Source organism: Cryptomeria japonica, chromosome 5 (assembly GCF_030272615.1).
Source record: "Cryptomeria japonica chromosome 5, Sugi_1.0, whole genome shotgun sequence".
NCBI classification, from domain to species: domain Eukaryota; kingdom Viridiplantae; phylum Streptophyta; class Pinopsida; order Cupressales; family Cupressaceae; genus Cryptomeria; species Cryptomeria japonica.
The window spans coordinates 654,080,801-654,098,663 of record NC_081409.1 but is presented as its reverse complement, the minus strand read 5'-3'; the positions used below and the strand labels follow the sequence as shown (position 1 = coordinate 654,098,663).

Sequence of the window (17,863 nt, the reverse complement as noted above, 5' to 3'; positions counted from 1 at the left end):
GGTCAAGTTGATGAGATTAGGGGATATCAGATTGATAGTGATCTCATCATGTTAGATCCCAAGAACTTTGATACTATACAAGATTATGTCACTAAGGCAAAAGAGTTGAGGGCACAACTCAAGGATTGTGCCATTTATAAGAAGGATACTCAATTGATCTTCATTTTGATGGGCAAGCTTCCACAAGAATATGCAGCATTTGTTTCTAGTTTCCAAACCCATAGGATGACAATGGGTTCAAGCTACACAATGCCTACATTTGATGCTTTCACTGAAATGTTGATGATGGAACAAACTAATTTGATAAGCATGGGCATCCTTAAGGCTTCTAAGTCTCAAGCATTAGTGGAAACTCAAGGGAACAAAGGAAATCAAGGAAAGGATAACTCAAACAAGAAGAAATGGAAATCAAAGCTTAAGGAGAAATCACAACCTTCTCCACAACAAGGAGATTCATCTTCTTCCAAGAAGGACAATTCACCAAATAGGGAGGGACCTACTTGTGCCTATTGTAAAAAGGTTGGTCATGAGGAGTGTCATTACCATTCTAAGAAGATTGATGAGCTCACACATATCCTCAAAAAGCACAACATTGATTTTCCTAATGTCTACAAGAAAGAGAAATCATCAACTTCCACTTCCACACATTCGAAAGGGAAAGGGCAAGCATTCATGGCTTCAACAAGTGGGAAGAATCACTCTTTTGGAACAAGAAAAGGAAAATCTCTTTGTGCTACTACAAGTCATGACTCAGGGAGATGGCTTCTAGATTCAGGGGCTTCTCATCATATGGAATCTTCATAGTCTATATTCTCTTTGTTTGAGCCTTGCACCATGCCACAGATTTTGATGGGCAATCATACATACATGGATGTAATTGGGAAAGGATCTATTGCCATTGGGGATAACTCCTTCAATGATGTGTTATGTGTACCCCATTTGACAAATAATCTCCTTTCTATCTATCAAATCACACATGGGGGCAACTAAGAGAATTGTGGAGTTCACACCTGAGTCAATTTTTAATAGAGACTTGGAGACTAGAGCTATCATTGCGACTGGGGTGGTTGATCATGCATCTCGGTTATATTCATTTTTAGATTTTGTTGGTGATGATGATTTCACATATGATGATTCTACACATGATGATCATACTTCTTATGATGGTTCAGATTTTGATGAGAACTTTGGGTACTTGAACTTGGGGATTCTCACATTTGACCCTGTTCTTGAGCCTTGTGTTTCATCTCCTCCTATTGATATCACATCACCTATTTCACTTGATGATACCTATAGTGCGACAATTTTTCCTTCATGTGATTCAGTGCAACAGGATATATCTTATCTTCCAGCTTCAGTTTCATGGGATGAGTACTTGACAAACATTGCAGGTTTGTTTGTGGAATCCTACATTGCAGATTTGGGAGACACCATTGATGATATTCATCTTCTCTTTGATGAAGACAATCCTTCTTTGACTGTTGCGAGGGAACACTCTGGCCCTCTTGTTCATTCTCTACATGATCATTCTTTTGAGGTTGATATGATTATGGATACTTATGCACATCGGTTGGAGGAGGTCGCTTTATGTTTAGAGGAGACATGTGAGTCTTTAGGACTTGTTCTACATTCATCTCCACTAGATCTTGGAGTTCCTTTTTCAGCAGTGTGGAGCAATTTACCACCTTTGGAGGGGGTATCTTTAAACATCGACATGGGGACACTTGAGCAGTTTTCAGAGACTTCATTCATCGTGAGTTATTTTCATACATCTTCCCTTCATGATTGGAGAGACCTCATGGATACACCTTTGGTTTTGTTTCTTCCTAAGGGGAGGAATTTTGTTCGACGTTCATGGAGTAGTTTCTTCATTCATTCTTGAGCTTCTATCATTGGTGTAGATTCTACATTGAGGGGGGGCTTCATAGATTCTCTTCTTCTCTCATATGGGGGGGACTTTTTCTCACATGGAGTTTTGTTCCTCACACACTTCTATGAGAGTTATCTTCTATAGTTTTCATCTCTCTTTTGGGGGAGGGTTTTTCCCCATTGGGTTTTTCTCTCTTTCCCCTCTTTGTGAGAGATTTCATTGCATTGGTTTGCATGCATTTGCATTTGTACATGGGTAACTAACATGGCCTCATAGCCGGGACCCATCTTGCATTGCTTAGTTGCATTGTAGACTTAGGTGAATTCCCCTAAGTTGCACTTAAGGGGGGGTGTTGGTGTAAATAGTTATTCATTGATATTATTACACCTTACTTAAGTTTACTTAGGCAATGCATTTCATAGTAGTTTGGGTATGAAACACTTGGGTGTTTGTGCCACATTGGGATAGTGTGTGTAGGATAATTTCCAATTTTTGTGGTCTTGTTGTTACATTCCACCTTCAGTGGGTGATCCACCTCATGTGGAATATTTTATTGTTTCTCCTAACTACCACACCTATTTCCTACCTACCCTTTTTTATTATTGAACCACATGTCATGATTGTGTGGTCACATATCCATATAGCCTTGCCTATATATGCAGGCTCATATTCATTGTATTGAACAACTATTGATCTTTTGATCATCTATCTATTGATGAGAATACAGTTTATTCTTGTCCTATATTTTGTCTCTCTATTTTGTACATTTCATTGAGCTCTTGATCTTGGCAAAATCTCACAATATTTGAAATGTTTTATTTCATAATGTATTCCGGATTGTATAAATTCATTTGAAAGTTTTATTTTTGGGTTGACTAGTACAATGCTATAACTTTAATCTACACATTACATTGTTACTAACTTGGGCGATGTGTGCTAGCAATTTTGATGTTTTGGGATGCATAGAAAGACATAATAAGTTATTTTAGGTCCACCCTATCTTCTCGTTTGGGTCAATTTTCATCTCAAATATGTCTTGAGGCCAACTTTTCGGGTCATTTCTTGTCTCCTATTATGGTTGACCTAGTTTTATGTTTTCCTTTCTTGCAAAATCTATATATAGAAGATTAAATTAGTTGCAACTGTGAGTTTGTGGATTGTAAGATGCAAAGTTTGAAGCAAATAAAAGTGTGTGGTGGAAGTTTTGACATTGAATTGCTTAATATATGCTTGAGACAGTACGTCAAAGGTGGATACATTCTAAAGATATTTTTAAAGGCTTTGAGATAGAAGATTATTTATTTTAATTCAATTTTCACCCACCTTTCTCTAGGAGAGTGAATATCTACATAGGTCCTTGTATCTTGCTTTGAGGTAGTTAACCTTTTTAGAAAGTCCTCTAGGAGAAGTGTGCTTCCTTAGGAAATGAGCCTTAAATATAATTGCAATACTTTCTCGTATATTGTTAGACAATTCTGATTGTGGTTTTTTCCTTATTGGGTTTTCCATGTAAATATAGTGTCGTATTGTGCTTTGGTGAACATTTATTTATCTTTCATTGCTACTAATCTATATAAGGGGTTTTGAATTCAAATTGGGCCAAAGGGTTTGAGTTTCTCAAATACTAATTTACACCCTCTCTTAATATTTGGTGTGTTCAACACTATTCATGTTGATAAAAATGATTAAAAATGCATACACTTAGAATGTTATTGTTGAACACTTATGGATACTAAGAGGGGTGCATTAATCAGCATATATAAAAAGTTAATCAAATTTAACCATTCACTTAACATTTAGTTCATTTACCATGTGCAAAAAAAGTAAACAGTAGAAAACACAAAAGCAATAGCACATGAACACCAAGATTTTTATGTGGAGAAACCAAGATGGGTGAAACCATGATAAGGACTATCTCACTATATGTTAAATATGTCACAATATTTAGGAAAAAGGCTAGGGAGTTTACTACACTTGAGATGAAATTGCGAGATTGGGGTGTGCAACCTCAAGGAAAGATACAATAAGGACTTGTAGACACTAAAGATCACTTTTTAAGGGTAAGATACACAACTTATAAATGAGAGACAATAATAGAATTGAATTGCTAAGAACCACGTCCACTAAAATCTTGATTATAATTTGTTGTTTAAAATACATTAGAAACTACCTTCGTTACTAATTTGTTGTACTTTTGAACATCTACATAACTTCAAACTCACTTGGCACAACACCCACAACTCATACATACATCTCCACAATGATTCCATCATTTTATACCATCCACAACCATAATAATGTTAATTAGGTTAGCCCAATAAGGTGTAACATGTAAATATAAAACAATCGGCACAAAAATAATCTCCAATGCTTTGTGAAAGGGAAATGAAATGTGTGAGGCATCACACCATTTTGGCACACCTTCTAGACAATTCCAAATTCAGTCATATGCAACTACACTCTATCACGTGAACCAAAACATCACATATGATAACACTATTAACATACTCACTCAAAATTCAATAGGACCACCAAAAAAACTTGAAGATGTCCAGCAAAATAACACTTGACATGAAGAAACCCAAATAAACAAATCAAATCAGTTCAATCAATTGAAGGCAGAGGAACACAACATATTCATATACGCTACTGCTATGTTAGAGTACAAACTAGAACTTAGACAAAAATATCTCCATTTGTAGATCACTTGAGATACTTAAAACTAGAATATAATAGGAATTTACATTCAACAATATCATATTGCAACCGCATGCACAAATTAAATAAATGTGCCACCATTTGGACTAAACACTGACTAATATACTACTCACCAAAATAGTCACACTTAGCTAAATATCAATTGTAGACCTCAAAGATCACCACTAAATCTCTAGAAACTTCATAATATGTCCTAATATACCATCTAAATCATCTACAAACAAGCTCCATACATTTGCATGAATGTTTTACTAACTTATTGTTACTACACTCCTCAAGACTACATCTAGACCAAGAACATTACCAAGTTACACATTTGGATCGACAATAGACCAACAAGTTTGACAATCAATGACAATATAGACTCAGATTTGCAACATTTATAGCATTCAACTTCTATTCATTGATCATTTGATCATATGATTGTATGGTGTTAAATAGATTATAATTGCCTCAATGTATAGGTCCATCTTTACTACAACAAGGCTCTTTCTAAAAAATTAGTTGACATGCTGACAATAGCACAACACAGACTCATATTTGCAACATTTATAGCATTCACCTTGTATTCATTGATCATATGATTGTATGGTGCTAAATAAATTATAATTGCCTCAATGTATAGACGTCTTTACTACAACATTGAGGCTCTTTCTAAAAAAAGTATTTGACATGCCAACAATAGAAAGAACTCACTAATTTTTAGCTTGAGGGATAATTTACAATATTCCAATACTCTATCTTAATTTTTACCATTCACTACTACAATATCTATAATATCTAAATTATATATTAGATGCTAAAAAATCAACTTTGATAGTTCCTTTATGAATATTCCTATTAATTGATCTTTTGATCTACAAAAATCCAATTTAGAGGTACTCTTCCTATAAATTCACTATTAGTAGTAAATAAATTGCATTATTTCGTTCGAGACAATAACTAACTTTAATTCAAAACCTATTATTAGTTACTTCACTCAAATACTCCAGCATTGTTAGGTTTCTATTTTGTTCAACATATGAATATCTATTTTTATACATTATTTTGAACATATTTATGACCTTTATCCAATTAGATACACGAATCTATCTCAATTCATCTATATATGATGATTCACAAGATTGTTTCCCTTAGCTCTCCATTCTCCATTCCAACACATCTTTTTAGGATGATTCAGTAATCCACAAATAATATGAGGATGAAGATCCCAACATATTTCTTTTTCATGTCCGTGCCTATGACAATGAGAACATTGCATTTCTTAAATTGACTTGTTAATATTTGTATTACTTGCAACATTGTTTACATAATTGACATATCCAACAATAGAAACAACTTACTACAATAATAAATACTTCTAAAAACATCCAAAACAAACCTTTATTATATATTATATATATAGCTTATGGGACAAATTACAATAGTTCAACAACAACAATACTAATACCATGTCTGAGACACACAATGTACTCCATCATGCATTGGTCAAGATTGCATGGTAAACTGGAAAATTTAACTATTAAGCATCTGTGTTTCTAAACAATAGCCTCATAAAATTTCCAATTAAAACCCAATTCTTTAAGCTATTCATGCATTTAATAAACAATAAGTTTATTTTCTCATTTTGGGTCGTCCGAGTTATTACATTCCATAAGCTTAAATATATGTTAGAGCTTATCTCGTTTGACTGCTTTTTAATTTATTACTTCATCTTCATTTTTATCATTATCATCATCCTCTTCTGAAAATATTTTCTTCTGCCTCTCTGTTTATTAGTCTACATTCTGTGTCTGATCTGTTCATTAGTCTCCATTCTGTGTCTGGTCAGCCTTTTTCAGATCTTCTCTGCCTTTTTGAGTTCAATGTATAATCCAAATCTTGTTTTCCCCCTGAACTTCTTTCCCTCTGATTCATTCTCACCATCCTCTGCAATAGCATCTTTTGTATCCATTTGAATTTTTTCTGTTTTTTCTTCATCATCAGTAGGGGTATAATCATATTCTTGCTTACCTTCCTTATCATCATCTTCTTTACTATAAACACCATCTTCTTTCTCTTTTTTTGTTTTTCCTCTTCCGTCTTTATCATTTCCCTTTCCACCCTTAGATTCAGCACCATCTTCTTCTTCTTGACATAGATCCTCTCCTCGCTGATCGCCTTCTTGTTCATCTCCCTTATTTAGGTTTTGGCTTATTGAGAAGTCAGAAGACAAAGAATCCTGTCTCATAATATGATCAGATGAACTTCCAGTGATATCTACATTTCTCTTCCTGGGGTAAGCTTGATTGCTATCATTTTCTTGCCCATCCTCTTCTTCTGTTTGAGTGCCTGCTGCTTCTTCTTCTTCATCTTCTGCGTCATAATTTTCTTCTTCAACTTGCAAATCATCATCTTCTTGTTGATGGTCTTCTCTCTGCTCATATACTTCTTGATCATCTCCACTATTGATGTCTATTCGTTGGTGACACAGTATCGCAAGTATCCCTAATCTTAACAGGTGATTAACTAGCACTAATATGTCTATTTGTTGGTGACTCAGTAGCCCAAGTATCCTTATTTCCACCATCAAATGAAGTACCACTAATATATCAATTACTGTACATTCTTCTTCTTCTTCTGCATCATACCTATCTACTTCTTCATCATCATCCTCTTCTTGTTGATGATCTTGCCCCTGTTGATCTGTTTCTTGTTCATCTCCTCTGCTCATGTCATTATATGTGGAAGATTCAGGAACCAAAGGATGCCCACCTCTAATTGATGAACTACTGGTGATATTAACATAGCTAGTGCTGGGACTATATTCACGACTATCGTCTTGCTCGTCTTCTTCATCTTCTTTTTCATCATCATCTTGTGCCCAATGACCCACATCATGTTCATCTTCATTGTTTATGTCTTTCTCGACTATGGCCTCACTGGCGACACTAATCCCATGCTCTGTTTCATCTAATGAAATACCAGTGATATAACTTTCATCCTCCTCCTCGTCCTCTTGTTCCATAGCACTGTCCTCTTCTTCTTCATTATAATCATAACCATCGGTCCAACCATCTTTATTATTATCCACTTCTCCATCAACACCGTTGCTATGCTCTTGTCCATCATCATCTCTTGATGTTTCTGGTTCTTGTTCTTCATGATCCTGTACCTGCTGATCAACTTCTTCATCTCCATTGTCTCTGCTCTGTTCTATCGAGGAGCTGGCACCCACAATTTTTCCATTCCCAGAATCACATGAATGACCCATTGTGATCATATCAGGGTATAACATATTTTTAGAATGCAATGCATTATATAATACTAAGGACTATGACCTGCCAAGAAACAAAAGATTGTTTAATACCCTAACCAAACCGAGTAAAAGACTAAGGACTGTGAACCACTAAGAAACAAGACATTGATTACTACCCAAACCAGACAGAGTTAGCCAAATAAAAAACCATAAAGAACAAATGCAGTAGTGCAAGTAAAAACCAAAAGAAATTTATATACCCTATTCATTTGTAGGCATTTGGAGATATGAATTTAGTTGATCTGCTCAGAAAAAATTGAGTTCAGTTAGGATCAGGTTTGAATCGGATGAAGGCTGCCTCTCTGGGAAGAGTTTAACTGGCAGGAACGTTGAAATTTCGAAAGAAAACTGAATTGGAAGGGTTAAAGAGTTTTTCTACACAGAGGAACCAACAAACTCTCAACTGTTCAAGTGAGATCGCTTTTACCTGACAGTCCTCCTCACCTGTTGTTAGATAACATTTTTTCATCAGTTTGTTTAAGAAGTAAGCGTGTCTTCTACACGATGCTCACCTTTTTGACGGTCATATGGCCGTTAAATTCATCACGGAAATATGAGTTACCGTTGCAATCTTCTTGTTTGTTATCATCTTCTTGCTTCTTGTCATAATCTTGTTCTTCTCAGCATAACTGTTTCTGTTTGAATATGATTTTATTGTGAGATTTTCTAGCTTAGTTTTAGAGTAGAATGTCTTGACAAATCGAATTACACATATGTAATTTTTTTCTTTTTATTTTCTATATTATTTGTTTAGAAATTTAACCTTATTTAAGTTAAAGTATTTTTTATTTACAAATATAATTCCACTTAAATTTAAGTAATTTTAGATAAGAGTATTATTATAAAGGGGTGCTGGAGCTTCTGAGAAATTTTAGGAAATTTTAAAGCTAATGGTTCCATGAATTTAATAGTGTAGTTCAGCTTAAAAATTTAAGCTCTGAAATTTAAAGAAGCTCGTGGTCTCATGAATATACTATCTTTGTATGTGCATAATAAAAACAAGTAAAAAATAATTCATTTCCTTCCAAAATTATTTACAACCAACTTGCTTAATTTAAGAGTTTAAAATTTAAGATGACACTGTCGACATCCTTAAATTTAGGAGCTTAAAATTTGAAGTTGAAGTGCAATACAAAATTCATGGGACTGCTAACATTAAATATTCTTAAAAAATCTCGGCTACTCCAGCCCCAGTACATCTATTCAACATTCCTTTAAATCCAACTTTAACATAATGAACAAAATTATGAGTCTTTCAATAACAAGAGAGCTACTAGTCCAAAGATAAAAGAGACTAAGATGAGAGTAAGAAAGGGTTCAAACGGGAAACTATGGAGAAAGAATGTCTGAGTCCACTTGCCATGTCAACTTTTGTAGATTCCAGATAAATGAACACAACTAAGAATATACACATATTCAAAATCCACAAAATTAGAATGCTCAAGTATTATAGCACACATTCTATTCAATTTCATAAAAATGATTACAAATTCATAATCACAAAATACTAAAGAATTCAACTTCTATTCATTGATCATTTGATTATATGATTACATAACATGATTACATGATGCTTCAAAAACATCATAATTGCTTCAATATATAAAAATATTTATTATAACAAGACTTTCTAAAAATATAGCTTATATGCAACTCACTAATAATAGTGAATAGCTCGAGGGAGAAATACAATATTATAATACTCTCCTATAATTAGAACACTTATTGCCACAATACCTAAATTCTATCTTTCATCTAAAAAAATCTTTGCTACCTGAAGAAAGATTGTGATAAAGAAAAGCATAGTAATGAAGATAAGCTGAAAGATGTTGATGAAGATGATAGCGGTAATGCTTAGGAGCAACATCGTCTGTCCATAACCGCCAACTGTCATTCAGCACCACCTAAATCTTTCGGCACTGCCTGTTTGCAGTGCAAGTTTATAAACCGCCTTTCTGAGGCCACAGTAAAGCAAGACATAAACAAAAATGATGAACAAGATGATCTCTAAGAAAGAAGATGAACAAAATAATCTCGAAGAAGAAGAAGATTTCATAATATATGCATAGCTAGTGCTGGAAGTATATTCACTACCATCATCTTCTTGCTTAGATCATCTTCTTCATGTTCTACTTCATCATCATGTGCCCACTGACCCACATCTTGTTCATCTTCATTGTTTAAGTGTTGCTCTCCTGTGGCCTCACTGGCCACATTATCCTCTTCTTCGCCATAATCATAACCATCATTCCAATCATCTGCCATATAATCTTCTTCTTGCTCATCTTTATAATTATCCACTTCTCCTGTTGGATCTGGAAGAGATAAGGGCTGCAGGAAAATATCAAAACAAAGAATCACAGATACAGAGCTCTGCAGAGATCTGATGTATCTGTTCTGATATGATATTCAAATTCTTACATTCGCCCGAGATTTATAGTTACATCTAAGGGCGGCTTATAAACTTGCACTGCACGGAAGTTAACAATCAGATTGCAGGCGGTGTTTGAAGTGGATAAGGATGCCAGTTTGCTAACAGGCAGTGGCAAAAGATTTAGACGCTGCTTAATGACAGTTGGCGGTGTTTAATGAAAAGAGCAGAAACACATACCTTCAGATAACTTCAGTTGGCAAACAGGCAGTGCCAAAAGATTTAAGCGGTGCTTCGGGTACCTTCAGCTTATCTTCACTACTATGCTTTTCTTTATCACCATCTTTTGTTCACGATCTTGCCCCTGCTGATCAACTTCTTCAACACAATTTTTCCATTCCCAGAATTGAAGATATGATTGTTAAGCTGGAGCTGAGAACGCACAGCTAGCTTTAGATTTTTGTTTTTTGTTTTATGCTTTATGCTTTATGCTTTAGTATGAATCAGCGGTTTTATGCTACGTAGATAAGTTTTAATTTTAGTTTTAAAAACAGTCTTGTTACTGTTGTTTTGGTTTTTAAGTTTTGTTTTATTTATTTTTTTGGCTTTGATCATGTAGGAGATCAAGGTCTATAAAACAATGCTATTGTAATGTAGTTTAAGTTTGAGTTCAAGTTTTCAATATATCTTTCAGTTTTCAAATACTGATTGTTCTATTTTCAGTTATGAATATATTGTGTTTCTGATTATCTTTCAGCTTGTATTATTTTCATAATCTTTTATTTGGTATCAAAGGAGGTTGTAAGAGTTGTTCTAATTGTGCAGGTTGCAAGTTAGAACAACAGTTATTTCTAGATGGCTAATGGAAAAGATTTAGCATTTCAACTTCCATTGTTTATTGGAGAAAAATGTGATTATTGGAGTATCAAGATGAAGACCTTACTTTTATCCCAAGATCTCTGAGAATTTGTGGAAGGTGGATACATAGAACCCGTTGATCAGAATACATTCAATACATGGACACCACAATAGAAAAATCAGCTGAAAGAAGATAGAAATAAGGATAACAAAAAAAATTTCACCATTCAATCTGCCTTGGATGTTTCAATTTTTCCTCGAATTGCCAATTTGACAAAATCAAAGGATGCATGGGAGGCTCTACAAACTGCATACCAAGGTACAGACAAAATCAAATTGGTAAGACTTCAAAATTTTCGAAGAGAATTTGAAAATTTGAGGATGAAGGAATCTGAGTCCATTCATGAATTTATTACAAGGACTCAAGGTATTGTGAATCAGCTGAGGACTCAAGGTGAAACTATATTAGATCAGAAAATTGTAGAAATTTTGTTAAGGTCTCTTCCTCGTAAATTTGATCCAGTAGTAATTGCTATTGAAGACAATAAAAATTTAACTACTTTCAAAGTTGCAGAATTAATTGGTTCTTTGTCGTCTCATGAAGAGCACATGCAGCGTTCTATGGAAATTTTTGTGCAAGCTTTCTAGTCTTCTATGAATATTGAGGAAAAATCCAAATCTCCTCCCTCGCACAGTGTTAAATCTCAAGGTGAATCTTCTAGTAATAACAAAGGAAGAGGTAGAGGAAAAGGACGAGGAAATAACAGAGGAAGAGGTAGAAGTTTTGTTGATAGGAGTATACAATGCAGATATTGTGAGAGATATGGGCAGTATGATTATGAGTGCAAGAAGAAGAAATCTGATTTGAATAAGTCAAGAGCTAGTTATGTAGAAGAGTCTTCTGACGCAAAGAATTCTACATTCTTTGCATGCAATTTGGCAAAAGAACCCCAAGAGGATGTTTAGTTCTTGGACAGCGGTTGTTCAAATCATATGACAGGTAAATCTGATTTTTTTGTCAAATTAGTTGACTCAATGGGGAGTAAAGTTAAATTTGGAGATGATAAGGAGGTTGATGTAATGGGAAAAGGTACCCTTACTGTCACGAACCGTATTCTTGATAATATGTATTTAAGAGATGTAATGTAGGTTTTTATTTATGCATTGAAATTGAAACAGATTTGAACATTCATTTTTATGATAATTCAGTTGTAAGGATGTGATGTATGCATTTTATTCATGCAATTGATATGTAATTCGATAACTAGTATCATCTTAATTGGGGATTGTCAATGTTGATGAATTATTGAGTGCAAGTGATGCAGGGATAGGTGAATGAAGTTGAAGGCGAGAACATGACTCAAGTAGAGTTGTTTTTAACTTATGACTTCATTAGACTAGGGGAATCTCACACACCACAATATGAACTTGTTGTGCAAATATGACTTTGTTAAGATATTATTGTTTGAATTGTGACTTTGTCGATGCTTATTTTGAAATTGAAATGATTTGGGTAAAAATTAGTCATTATATTGATTTCATATTTAAAAATGTTCAATAGCTGAAAAATTAGGGTTAATTAATTAGCGAGTTAACATTTTTATTTAATCTGATTTAAAATGTGAACTTTATGTCGACATGATTTCAATGGTATGAAGTTGATTATTTTGTTCATTGAAAATAAGTATTATGGTCTCGTCGATTAGATGATCGTATGGATTTCACATGCATAAAAATTAGATGATTATTTATAAGTTAAATATTTTGGAAAAGAGTTAGTGATTTAACGATTTAACGTTTCTTATATAGGATGATTTAATGTCCCTTGTATAAGAGAATGTAATTTTATTAATGATTGTTTTGTTTACAATGATACAAATTTTATATGCATGGTAGTTAGATAACTACGATTCAATCATACATACGTATACATACATATATAAATATAGAGGTGAATATGAATTATGCATGAATATATATATTATCTTTTTTTTATTTTACCTTTCTAGGAATAAATCGAACGTTATATATATATATATAGATATAAATAAATATATGTATATATTTGAATTAAAATCCGACATCGCTCTCACTTAATATATATATATATATATATATATATATATATATATGCATATATTTATATTGTTAAATTTATTAAACATCTTAAAAGTCTTAAATAGGTTTTTTTTTATTTAAATTGAATGTGATATATATATTTTATTTAACATAATATTGTTTATTTAATTTAACCTTGTAATGCAAAGGTGGTGGGTTTTAGACTTAGACTTAAGTCAGCGACTGTGTCGCATGTTAGTAGGGAAGCTAATGAAGGCGGCCGACTAGGCACCATGACTAATAGTAAATGCAGACTTAGAGACTTGGAAACGATGGCAATAATCATGCTTGTAGTAGAATCCAACATTGCATGCTACCCGATGGTTTAGTACAGGAAGTTGATAGATGTAATGTAACTGTTTCATCTACCATCAGCAGAGAACGGTTTGACGTAGAGCATAAGTGATAGTTGGCAAGGTCGACCTCCCCACCAAGCAAGAGAGTAGTCCACGTAACTACAGAACTCCTTGAATAGCAGACACTCCTCACCCTTAGCTTATGGCTAACTTAAACCGCAGATTACTCCCTCATCCCATGGTGATTGTAGTCGACTGCAAGTTCCATACAGATAGCTTTGGAATATAGTCCACAATCTTTGGCTTGTAACCACGAGAGGGAAAAGTTAGTAGGCACGTGGTGCCATAGAGTTAGAGATGCAAACGTTAGGAAGTTGCAAACTCCACGATGCATGGTTAGATGAAGTCGACTCATCTACCCCAAACTGTAGAAGATGTAAATAAAAATTCCATCTCTCCGAGACGTGTAGACTGGAGATATAGATAAACTGATAGCACAATGAAGACTTGAGAGAGTTAAGTTGGAGACCTATCGAAATGGAGGAAAAGACTTTAATTTGATAACCATAACCAAGCCTCAAACTTAGGAGATAACATGGGGGAAAATTAGAATAAATAGAGTCATAGGAATGATAGGTAAACAGACATGGAGAGAGGAAGAAAAGAGATAGAAAATAGAAGAGCAAATAGAAAGATATTAAGATAGAATGGCAGAGAGAGAGAGAGAGAGAGAGAGAGAGAGAGAGCTATTTTAGAACAGAGTTAGAAGAAGGATAAGAGATCGGTGATAGTTTTCAAGCAATCAAGGAAGACATAGATCCTTTTTTAGGAGGCACGACAGAGATCTTTCAAACCAGTTTCAAGCATAAAGAGGTTGGAATCTTATTTATTTTGATTATAATTGCAATAAGAAAAGTTAGAGAATTAAAGCTTTTTCTGTAGTATAAGATTTCTTTTATGATTATCCATATGTTATTTGTTTTATTAAAAATGTGTTATTATTCCTTGAAAAGATGAAGAAGGAAATCATTAGATGAAATATATGTTGAAATAGTTAGATAGATAATTTAATTGATTAAAATAGTGATTATTAGAGATTAGGTTATATTTTCAATTAAAGAATGTATTCTCATACTTCATTCCTTTATATGAAAAAAAATCATACTTGTGTTACACCTTCTTTTTACCTTGTATCTATTCGAAAATTGTTGATGAAATTATATTGTTGTTTCAAATTTTGAAAGATTGTATTCAATTAGGTGAAAGAGATGAAATAGTGTTTATTTTATGAAATTAATAGGGAAGATGTTATTTCAATTAGTCAAAAGATTATATTCTTAAAATGTATTCTTGTTTGTGTGAACCAAGCTATGGATAGGCTTGTGTATAGAAAGTTACCTTCCAGGATAGGTGCTGAATATGGAATCTTAGAGAGATTAGTTGCTCTTTCCAACAATTTATTTTTGCTATGCATGGCATTATACTCGACCGAGTAACGATTTGAATTATCCATAGAAATAGATGGAATTCTTTATTTTATTCTCTCTTACATATCCTTGATTGATAATGAATGCTTGTTTCTTACAAGAATTAGAAAAATGAAAATGCTTGTATCATCTAGGCATGCACCAGATTCCCTCTTGTCTTTCGAATTTTTTGGTTAAAAGAATTCGTGCAAGGTCGGGTATTCTTGATTGACCAAGAATTCCATGGAAGCGTAAGCTTCAAGGTTGGGCGGAAAAAGCGCCTGAATCTTGTTCTCGTCTTCACTCAAAAGGCTAAAAGGAAGCGACTCAGAATGGAGATCGATGGATGTATCTCACCTTCTTTCTATTTGTGTATTACTTAAGGCAATATGAAAGCCTAAGTAGGTAATAAGGATATATATATATATATATATTGATAAATTTGTACTTTAATTCTACATGAAAATTGTATTTAACTCTTTGATATCTATGGTTGTTTTATCAACTTATTGATATTTCTTTATTTTAGTCTATGAAAAAGACTTCTTAATTGACATATGAGTTTATTTATGAATAAAGAGTGGATTATGTCTTATAGATTAATTTACGTCTTTACATTTTGGTATCAGAGCCTAGATTTTATAACACTTGGACCTATCAGTCACTTTGCAAGCTGAATTTGGAGAATAATAGTTCTGTGTTAAAACTTACAGAGATGGTGCGTACTAAGAAGACAACTCATAAGTCAGTAGCTGGGTATTCTCACAATATAAGGGTCAAGAAGGATCCTATATCTCCTATCATGCCTGTTATGGATAACCATCCAAGTGGAGGATGGATCAGTGAAGAGGAAAATGTTCCTCCCAAAGTGAAACTGGTTTTTGAAGACAAAGAAAGTGTTGAGATAGTAATAGGCCCTACTGAATCCTTTGCTGAAAAGTCTATTCCTATAGAGGAAGAGGACCTTGAGTTAGAATATTCTCCAATTAGGCCAATTGTGATAAGCTTCAATTAGTCCAAGGAATATTCTCCATTGAGTGATAATGAATCTGAAGGATATACCCCACTGAGTGATAATGAATCAAGGTTATACCCCTCTAAGTTCTAGTGAGTCCGAAGGATATACTCCCATGACTCCTTCAGAAGAGTGATGTATTATGTAATTGTAGCGTCCTAAAATTGCGACACTTGCAATTTCGACTGCATTTCGGTCTTCACGATGGCGACGCAACACGCAACCTGAATGGAGACCCTGAAACTTGCTCACGACACTGAAAACTGCATTTTTCAAGCACCTTGGCCTGAACCTCCTTGTACCCTGCTATCCCAGGAGGTGGGACCAGAGCGCCCAGCGCCCTGGTCCCTGGGTCCTATTTTGGGCCCGGTCTCCTAAGGGGTCTCGGGTCTTTTTGTTTGCAAATTGGAAATTAACTTTCCTGGTCGGCCTAAGGTCGGGAAAATCAGTCTATCAGCCCTAAATGACAAGTATATAAACTACATTTTTCTCTCTCATTTGGAATGAAGAGGATATGTATGCAAGCGTGGAAATTATACTCAAGCATTCAAGCATTCAAGCATTCCTTCAAGCAATTGATCATTTCAAGTCTCCATTCAAGGCTAAGTGTTGCATTCAAGACAAGGATTCAACCATTGAAGAGGAGATCACATACTACATGCTACAACATACAACATACAACATCTAAACCTTCGCACATAAGGATACAAACATCCTTAGAACAAGGTATTAGTACTTGTTTTACATACATTTACATTTACAGCACTTGCTCATTTCTTGGTTAATTCCAAAACCGGGGTTTGACCTAAAGGCAAACCCCTAATCCCTAACCCCCCAATCGTCTTCGCTTTTCTGTGTGTAGGTTGCAGGTATGCGGCTGAAATTGAAGATCTGGAATCCTTATGCAAAGACGAACAGATCCCCCTTCGTTTCACAGATTTTTCGGAGGACCGTGGCGTCGGGCGCCATCGTCCCGACAACTTTTGCTCAAATTTGCAGGACAGCGCCGTATCGACATTTTACTGCTAATTCCAGGTCCGCAGCTTCATACTGTATTCCTATCTCAGTTTATAAGCAAATCTTTATCACTTTCTATGCATGCTTAGCTTAATTCTCCTATCAACATTCTTTACGAAAGAGGGTAGCCTTGCTGTCTTAACCCTTGAAACACATTTAGCATCCAATCTTGCATTGTGTGGGATTGGATCTTGTGGGTTTCAACCCCTCTTTTGAATGTAAAGTCTCTCCCCTAAGTGAAAACCATCGAATCCTAGCGAACCTCCCTTCTCTCTCCTCGGAGTTGGAAGAGGGGAGAATAACTAGGGTTCGATCGCGATTTTCCGCTTTACATTTTGGTGAACCCGACGTGAACATCCTTTCTGATTTTTCATGCTTAGATCTGAAAAAATTGATTACATTTCCATGTTTGATCTTTTGCAAAATTTTAGAGGTGATTGCATAAAAACCCTAAATTTTCTTTTTAGTAATTGAACCTGCGAAATGTCTAAATGTTAATGCCTGTTTCAGATCTGCCCTTCTATTACAAATTTTCAATTCATATTTGTGCTTTAATTCTGAAAATTAAGTGGTTAAATGTCAAAACCCTAATTTTTGAAACCCTCTTGATTCAACCTTTGTCCGACAATTTCACTGATCAAAACATCTCCAAATCAGCTGTAACTTTGGATTCCGCAATAAAATCACAATATCTTTCATCCCTGAAAATTTGGAAAAAAGTTGCGAGGACCGTGGCGCCGAGCGCCATCGTCCCCGACATTTTTCCCGAAATTTCGGGAGCGAGATCTTACTGTATTTTCCTGCTAAAATCCAGAATTTTGGCTGATTTTATCAAT

At 34.5% G+C, this 17,863-nt stretch overlaps 1 protein-coding gene across 1 annotated transcript; it reads right to left on the bottom strand.

Annotated features, from left to right (window-relative positions):
* Window positions 1-5,952: 5,952 nt before the first annotated feature.
* On the bottom strand, window positions 5,953-8,396 carry LOC131037239 (uncharacterized). The gene is made up of 2 exons (XM_057969309.2): window positions 8,087-8,396; window positions 5,953-7,908 (listed from the first exon to the last, which is right to left on the bottom strand). Exon 2 carries the CDS (start codon window positions 7,863-7,865, stop codon window positions 6,426-6,428), a length of 1,440 nt encoding a protein of 479 aa, XP_057825292.2. The 5' UTR covers window positions 7,866-7,908; window positions 8,087-8,396; the 3' UTR covers window positions 5,953-6,425.
* Between the last annotated feature and the right edge of the window lie 9,467 nt (window positions 8,397-17,863).